Below are 10,000 nucleotides of genomic sequence, written 5' to 3'. Positions count from 1 at the left end.
GAGTCTAACAAGCAGTTACCAAGTGTACTCTGAGTCTAACAAGCAGTTACCAAGTGTACTCTGAGTCTAACAAGCAGTTACCAAGTGTACTCTGAGTCTAACAAACAGTTACCAAGTGTACTCTGAGTCTAACAAGCAGTTACTAAGTGTACTCTGAGTGTAACAAGCAGTTACTAAATGTACTCCGAGTCTAACAAACAGTTACCAAGTGTACTCCGAGTCTAACAAGCAGTTACCAAGTGTACTCTGAGTCTAACAAGCAGTTACCAAGTGTACTCTGAGTCTAACAAGCAGTTACCAAGTGTACTCTGAGTCTAACAAGCAGTTACCAAGTGTACTCTGAGTCTAACAAACAGTTACTAAATGTACTCCGAGTCTAACAAGCAGTTACTAAGTGTACTCTGAGTGTAACAAGCAGTTACTAAATGTACTCTGAGTCTAACAAGCAGTTACCAAGTGTACTCTGAGTCTAACAAGCAGTTACCAAGTGTACTCTGAGTTTAACAAGCAGTTACCAAGTGTACTCTGAGTCTAACAAGCAGTTACTAAGTGTACTCTGAGTGTAACAAACAGTTACTAAGTGTACTCTGAGTCTAACAAACAGTTACTAAGTGTACTCTGAGTTTAACAAGCAGTTACTAAGTGTACTCTGAGTCTAACAAGCATGCAGTTACCAAGTGTACTCTGAGTCTAACAAGCAGTTACCAAGTGTACTCTGAGTTTAACAAGCAGTTACCAAGTGTACTCTGAGTCTAACAAACAGTTACCAAGTGTACTCTGAGTCTAACAAGCAGTTACCAAGTGTACTCTGAGTCTAACAAACAGTTACTAAGTGTACTCTGAGTCTAACAAGCAGTTACTAAGTGTACTCTGAGTGTAACAAGCAGTTACTAAATGTACTCTGAGTCTAACAAGCAGTTACCAAGTGTACTCCGAGTCTAACAAACAGTTACCAAGTGTACTCCGAGTCTAACAAGCAGTTACTAAGTGTACTCCGAGTCTAACAAGCAGTTACCAAGTGTACTCTGAGTCTAACAAGCAGTTACCAAGTGTACTCTGAGTCTAACAAGCAGTTACCAAGTGTACTCTGAGTCTAACAAACAGTTACCAAGTGTACTCTGAGTCTAACAAGCAGTTACTAAGTGTACTCTGAGTGTAACAAGCAGTTACTAAATGTACTCCGAGTCTAACAAACAGTTACCAAGTGTACTCCGAGTCTAACAAGCAGTTACCAAGTGTACTCTGAGTCTAACAAGCAGTTACCAAGTGTACTCTGAGTCTAACAAGCAGTTACCAAGTGTACTCTGAGTCTAACAAGCAGTTACCAAGTGTACTCTGAGTCTAACAAACAGTTACCAAGTGTACTCCGAGTCTAACAAGCAGTTACCAAGTGTACTCCGAGTCTAACAAGCAGTTACCAAGTGTACTCCGAGTCTAACAAACAGTTACCAAGTGTACTCCGAGTCTAACAAGCAGTTACTAAGTGTACTCCGAGTCTAACAAGCAGTTACCAAGTGTACTCTGAGTGTAACAAGCAGTTATCAAGTGTACTCTGAGTCTAACAAACAGTTACCAAGTGTACTCTGAGTCTAACAAGCAGTTACCAAGTGTACTCTGAGTCTAACAAACAGTTACTAAGTGTACTCTGAGTCTAACAAGCAGTTACTAAGTGTACTCTGAGTGTAACAAGCAGTTACTAAGTGTACTCTGAGTGTAACAAGCAGTTACTAAATGTACTCTGAGTCTAACAAGCAGTTACCAAGTGTACTCTGAGTCTAACAAACAGTTACTAAGTGTACTCTGAGTCTAACAAGCAGTTACCAAGTGTACTCTGAGTCTAACAAACAGTTACTAAATGTACTCTGAGTCTAACAAGCAGTTACCAAGTGTACTCTGAGTCTAACAAACAGTTACTAAGTGTACTCTGAGTCTAACAAGCAGTTACTAAGTGTACTCTGAGTCTAACAAGCAGTTACCAAGTGTACTCTGAGTCTAACAAGCAGTTACCAAGTGTACTCTGAGTCTAACAAGCAGTTACCAAGTGTACTCTGAGTCTAACTAATTTAACATATTACTGGCACAGGACAATTTCTTGAAATGCAACAAAAATTTAACTCAAAATTTGGTATTGGCATTCCTTTATACTTTATGCTGTGGTGACTTAGTAGAAAAGACACTATTACCATTTGTACACATGTATTCAATATTTGACTTCTTTAGCAGATATATACTGACAACTAATCTGTAATTCTAGACAAAAATATGTCAAACATGGCTGAAAAAAGGTGAGAATACTTGGAATTTTCAACTGTCAATTGAGTTCTATTTGATGCAGTGTCTGAACTTTTCCTGTGTAGTCATCATATCAGCTGTGTCCCCATATACAATCAGAGGTCATTCTTACAGACCTCTGCCAGTTCAATTTTGTGTTGAAATTCTATTTCAAATCATTCAAAGCAGCTAGGAATAAGCAAATTGACATGCACTGAAGTGATTCTAAAAGGACTGCATGCAATTTGTAGGCGACTGATTTGAATTTCTGTTGATATTTTCCTATTAGGTAAGATTTTTTTTTTTTTTCAAGACGGTGGCCAGCACTTCTAATAACATCACTATACATTTTTCAGACTGATGGAATAAAATGTGCCAATATACTGTCACAATTGAATATTATAGAAATCCAGCAAATAAGCCATGCACGATAACTATATCTTCTGGAGGTGTGAATTTCACAATGAAATTGAAATCGTATCAGAATTGGTGAATATCAACAGAAATTCCAATTACCAGCGGAAAAATGACATGAAATCCTATAGATCACATCAGTGTATGTCAATTTGTTTACTACTAGATACTAGCAATGATGGGAATTGGCAAAGGTTTGACTATTAAAAACAAATCAGATTTATAGTACATGGTTGACCTTATATGACCACTTTTATAGTACATGGTTGACCTTATAATGACCACTTTTATAGTACATGGTTGACCTTATAATGACCACTTTTATAGTACATGGTTGACCTTATATGACCACTTTTATAGTACATGGTTGACCTTATATGACCACTTTTATAGTACATGGTTGACCTTATATGACCACTTTTATAGTACATGGTTGACCTTATAATGACCACTTTTATAGTACATGGTTGACCTTATAATGACCACTTTTATAGTACATGGTTGACCTTATAATGACCACTTTTATAGTACATGGTTGACCTTATAATGACCACTTTTATAGTACATGGTTGACCTTATATGACCACTTTTATAGTACATGGTTGACCTTATATGACCACTTTTATAGTACATGGTTGACCTTATATGACCACTTTTATAGTACATGGTTGACCTTATAATGACCACTTTTATAGTACATGGTTGACCTTATAATGACCACTTTTATAGTACATGGTTGACCTTATATGACCGCATTTTTAATAAAGGGTGACCTTTAATCTATATAGCCACAATTATGAAACTCCAGTGTTTAATGTTGTTGGTGATATGGTGGTAAAGTTCACCTGAGTTCAAAAGACATTTTCCCTTCTCTCAAATTCACCTTCAAAATCATGGTTAAAATATATCAGCAACTTTTGAAATCTTCCATGTTCTAGCTATTATCCACAAAAGACCAGGAGTGCCGTTCTTACCTGAGTCTTTCTTCTATCAATGAAGGCAACAAGTCTATTGGTGTCAAGTCTACAAGAGCTTGCTACATCTACAGACATTGTACTAGCAGTTTGGATCCATGGATTCTCCAAACATTCATTGGCTGATAACCTCTCACTGAAAATATAACATAGACATTTATTACTGACATCCTCAGACTGAAAATATAACATGGGCATTCATTGGCTGATACAGTGATAGCCTCTGACTGAAAATATAACATCAACATTCATTGGCTGATACAGTGATAGCCTCTCACTGACAATATAACATCAATATTCATTGGCTGATACAGTGATAGCCTCTCACTGAAAATATAATATCAACATTCATTGGCTGATACAGTGATAGCCTCTCGCTGAAAATATAACATCAACATTCATTGGCTGATAGCTTCTCACTGAAATTTATATAACATCAACATTCATTGGATGATACAGTGATTGCCTCTCACTGAAAATATAACAACAACATTCATCAGCCTCCTTCCCTTCATACATTAACATCATCATTTCATATAGTCTATTTTGATTGGTGCTTACTACACAATGTGATCATACCTAGGGAAAACAAGTCATTGAGAATGACATAGTTCCCGCTATAATTGGGTTTTAAGGAATTATCACTACTCTGATCACGCAACAACATTTGTGAACCTAAAACAAACAGACTTAGATATGTTGTGTGTGCTTGTTGGACATGGAATATGCCTCCAACAATAAAGGATTGGTTGGGTATGGGGGATCATATCACGATGAAAATGGAGTCTGAGTTATGGCTTTGGACATGGAAAATTCACAAAACAAAATGGCTGCCAGGCAGCCATATTGGATCATATCACGACGAAAATGGATATGCACATGTATGTCATAGAACACTGTCCTAATGCCAACTTTGAATGAGATCTGTTCAAGCATGTCTGAGTTATGGCTTTGGACATGGAAAATTCACAAACAAAATGGCTGCCAGGCAGCCATATTGGATCATATCACGACGAAAATGGATATGCACATGTATGTCATAGAACACTGTCCTAATACCAACTTTGAATGAGATCTGTTTAAGCATGTCTGAGTTATGGCTTTGGACATGGTAAATTCACAAACAAAATGACTGCCAGGCAGCCATATTGGATCGTATCACAATGAAAATGGATATGCACATGTATGTCATAGAACACTGTCCTAATACCAACTTTGAATGAGATCTGTTCAAGCATGTCTGAGTTATGGCTTTGGACATGAAAATTCGCAAACAAAATGGCTACCAGGCAGCCATATTGGATCGTATCACAATGAAAATGGATATGCACATGTATGTCATAGAACACTGTCCTAATACCAACTTTGAATGAGATCTGTTCAAGCATGTCTGAGTTATGGCTTTGGACATGAAAATTCACAAACAAAATGGCTGCTAGGCGGCCATATTGGATCGTATCATGACAACAATGAATATGCACATGTATGTCATAGAACACTGTCCTAATACCAACTTTGAATGACATCTGTTCAAGCATGTCTGAGTTATGGCTTTGGACATGAAAATTCACAAACAAAATGGCTGCTAGGCGGCCATATTGGATCGTATCATGACAACAATGAATATGCACATGTATGTCATAGAACACTGTCCTAATACCAACTTTGAATGAGATCTGTTAAAGCATGTCTGAGTTATGGCTTTAGACAGGGAAAATTCGCAAACAAAATGGTTGCTAGGCGGCCATATTGGATCGTATCATAAAACAAATTGACGTGCATATGTATGCCATAGCATGTTGCCCCTGTACCAAGTTTGAAAAAAATCGGTCCAGGCATCTCCAAGAAACGGCTGCGGACGGATGGACGGACGGACGCAACCCAATCCATAAGTCCCCGTTCCGGACTTCGTCCGCGGGGACTAATTATCCAATCACTAATGATGATATATAAAATATGTTTATTTACTCAAAACATTGAAAATGAACCTTGTATGGTTTCAGATTAAGTTCATCATGTAAATAGACCATAACCTGTCATCTAGTTCTTTAAAATTCAACATCCAATCAGGACTCACCTTGGATCCTCCTTCAGTAGACACGACAAAAAGTCTTTGGCAGCTTGACTTATATTTCCAAAATATTCCTGAGGAAAACTGTAATCAATTTTGGCAATGTTGACACACGTTTCCTCTACACTTTCATCAAGGAATGGAGATACACCACTCAGCCTACAAGACAGTAGCAATAATGTAGGGCTTAAAAGTTGACTCTATACATTATTTTTACGACAAAATTAATAATGTATATAAAAAGATACCTATTCGATGTAGTTAAACTTACTAACCACTACTTACCACTTACTACTATCACAACTCTAACCTAATATTATATGTAGTGAAACTTACTAACCACTACTATGACAACTCTAACCTTGTATTGTATGTAGTGAAACTTACTAACCACTAACTACTATCACAACTCTAACCTAGTATTGTATGTAGTGAAACTTACTAACCACTACTTAATACTTACTACTATCACAACTCTAACCTAGTATTATATGTAGTGAAACTTACTAACCACTACTTACTACTATGACAACTCTAACCTAATATTGTATGTAGTGAAACTTACTAACCACTACTTAATACTTACTACTATCACAACTCTAACCTAGTATTGTATGCAGTGAAACTTACTAACCACTACTTAATACTTACTACTATCACAACTCTAACCTAGTATTGTATGTAGTGAAACTTACTAACCACTACTTAATACTTACTACTATCACAACTCTAACCTAATATTATATGTAGTGAAACTTACTAACCACTACTATGACAACTCTAACCTTGTATTGTATGTAGTGAAACTTACTAACCACTAACTACTATCACAACTCTAACCTAGTATTGTATGTAGTGAAACTTACTAACCACTACTTAATACTTACTACTATCACAACTCTAACCTAGTATTATATGTAGTGAAACTTACTAACCACTACTTACTACTATGACAACTCTAACCTAATATTGTATGTAGTGAAACTTACTAACCACTACTTAATACTTACTACTATCACAACTCTAACCTAGTATTGTATGCAGTGAAACTTACTAACCACTACTTAATACTTACTACTATCACAACTCTAACCTAGTATTGTATGTAGTGAAACTTACTAACCACTACTTAATACTTACTACTATCACAACTCTAACCTAATATTATATGTAGTGAAACTTACTAACCACTACTTATACTACTTACTACTATCACAACTCTAACCTATCATTGTATGTAGTGAAACTTACTAACCACTACTTACTACTTACTACTATCACAACTCTAACCTAATATTGTATGTAGTGAAACTTACTAACCACTACTTAATACTTACTACTATCACAACTCTAACCTAGTATTGTATGCAGTGAAACTTACTAACCACTACTTATACTACTTACTACTATCACAACTCTAACCTAATATTGTATGTAGTGAAACTTACTAACCACTACTTACTACTATCACAACTCTAACCTAGTATTGTATGCAGTGAAACTTACTAACCACTACTTATACTACTTACTACTATCACAACTCTAACCTAATATTGTATGTAGTGAAACTTACTAACCACTACTTACTACTATCACAACTCTAACCTAATATTGTATGTAGTGAAACTTACTAACCACTACTTAATACTTACTACTATCACAACTCTAACCTAGTATTGTATGCAGTGAAACTTACTAACCACTACTTATACTACTTACTACTATCACAACTCTAACCTAATATTGTATGTAGTGAAACTTACTAACCACTACTTACTACTTACTACTATCACAACTCTAACCTAATATTGTATGTAGTGAAACTTACTAACCACTACTTAATACTTACTACTATCACAACTCTAACCTAGTATTGTATGCAGTGAAACTTACTAACCACTACTTATACTACTTACTACTATCACAACTCTAACCTAGTATTGTATGTAGTGAAACTTACTAACCACCACCACTACTTGCTACTTACTACTATCACAACTCTAACCTAGTATTATATGTAGTGAAACTTACTAACCACTACTTACTACTATGACAACTCTAACCTATCATTGTATGTAGTGAAACTTACTAACCACTACTTACTACTTACTACTATCACAACTCTAACCTAATATTGTATGTAGTGAAACTTACTAACCACTACTTAATACTTACTACTATCACAACTCTAACCTAGTATTGTATGTAGTGAAACTTACTAACCACTACTTACTACTTACTACTATCACAACTCTAACCTAGTATTGTATGTAGTGAAACTTACTAACCACTACTTATACTACTTACTACTATCACAACTCTAACCTAATATTATATGTAGTGAAACTTACTAACCACTACTTATACTACTTACTACTATCACAACTCTAACCTAGTATTGTATGTAGTGAAACTTACTAACCACTACTTATACTACTTACTACTATCACAACTCTAACCTAGTATTGTATGTAGTGAAACTTACTAACAACTACTTATACTACTTACTACTATCACAACTCTAACCTAGTATTGTATGTAGTGACACGTACTAACCACTACTTATACTACTTACTACTATCACAACTCTAACCTAGTATTGTATGTAGTGAAACTTACTAACCACTACTTATACTACTTACTACTATCACAACTCTAACCTAGTATTGTATGTAGTGAAACTTACTAACCACTACTTATACTACTTACTACTATCACAACTCTAACCTAGTATTGTATGTAGTGAAACTTACTAACCACTACTTATACTACTTACTACTATCACAACTCTAACCTAGTATTGTATGTAGTGAAACTTACTAACCACTACTTATACTACTTACTACTATCACAACTCTAACCTAGTATTGTATGTAGTGAAACTTACTAACCACTACTTACTACTTACTACTATCACAACTCTAACCTAGTATTTAGATGTAACATATAATTTAAAGAATATGATGGAAAGCCCTATCTAAGTGCTACAAAGAATTGAATATACATTCATAATAGTAGTGTACGGTTTAATTAAGGTTTCATTTGAGTAAAAGTTATAATACCATTGTGATATTAAAAATCAAACTAATAATTGTTGCATTGCAAAGACTAGACTTACATGACATAGGTGAGAACACCAACACCCCTGTAAATGAATCAAAGACAGACAAGTTTAACATGTACATCAAACTGTTAACAATACTGAGTACAGCAGAAATTATAAATGTGTTAAACGATCAAAAATGGTTGATAATAGTAACATTTAAAAATACCGCCAATGGCGTTGTAGCACAACTGTAGAGTTTTTAAAAATGTTTATCCATACATATATGGTAGTCCATGCTAACAAGATGTGTTCATTTGTTGAACGACTATCCAGTTGCCTATCCAACCTTGTTGCTATCTTTATGATATATGCTATCCTTTGACTGTTGCTATGGTTCTGGTCATGTTGTTAGATATATTTGCATACATTTTTATATGTTTTTGTTCACTTGTGTATGAATCCCCGTTGTTATCTTTGCAATATATGTGGTCATTTGGCTGTTGCTATGGGCGTGGTCTTGTTGCTAGGCACATTTGCATACATTTTTTGAATGTTTATTTGTCTTTCTATTCCTGTTGTTATCTTTGCAATATACGTGATTATTTGGCTGTTGCTATGGGCGTGGTCATGGTTGCTAGGGTATTTGCATACATTTTTCGAATGTTTTATTTGACCAAAATAGACTGCCATTTGGTTGTTGCTAAGGGCGCGGTCATGGTCGCTAGGGCCAATTTTCTCAAAATGTTTTGAAGAAAATCTGCAGAATAACACTTTCAGAAGCATCTCACCAAGTTTCAGACTCGGTGACCAAGTACTTTTTGAGATAAGTTTTTGACCAAAAATGAACATTTGTACACCTAATTTGCATATCACTCATGGAATCATTGTATGCTTAATATTTCTTCACCCATACATCCCTAGATGCATTCCCATTAAATTTCAGCCCAATCTGCTCAGTAGTTTTGGAATTATAGATTTTTAACCAACAAGTCATTGAGAATGACATAGTCCCCGCTATAATTGGGTTTTAGGAATTATCACTACTCTGATCATGCAACAACATTTGTGAACCTAAAACAAACAGACTTAGATATGTTGTGTGTGCCTGTTGGACATGGAATATGCCTCCAACAATAAAGGATTGGTTGGGTATGGGGGATCATATCACGATGAAAATGGAGTCTGAGTTATGGCTTTTGACATGGAAAATTCACAAACTAGATG

General features: G+C 35.4%; 1 protein-coding gene across 1 annotated transcript in view; it reads right to left on the bottom strand.

Annotated features, from left to right (window-relative positions):
- LOC144451069 (triple functional domain protein-like) overlaps positions 1-10,000 on the bottom strand; it is a 365,406-nt gene that overhangs the window by 3,499 nt on the left and 351,907 nt on the right. Inside the window, exons 50-52 of the mRNA XM_078141839.1 lie at positions 8,849-8,875; positions 5,737-5,889; positions 3,660-3,795 (exon numbers count right to left, since the gene is read on the bottom strand). Coding sequence (XP_077997965.1) covers positions 3,660-3,795; positions 5,737-5,889; positions 8,849-8,875 — 316 coding nt within the window. The remainder of the gene's footprint in view (positions 1-3,659; positions 3,796-5,736; positions 5,890-8,848; positions 8,876-10,000) is intronic.

The sequence above is a fragment of the Glandiceps talaboti genome, chromosome 20 (genome assembly GCF_964340395.1).
Source record: "Glandiceps talaboti chromosome 20, keGlaTala1.1, whole genome shotgun sequence".
NCBI lineage: Eukaryota > Metazoa > Hemichordata > Enteropneusta > Spengelidae > Glandiceps > Glandiceps talaboti.
The sequence above is the reverse complement of the archived record's forward strand: the minus strand, read 5'-3'. Positions and strand labels throughout refer to the sequence as shown.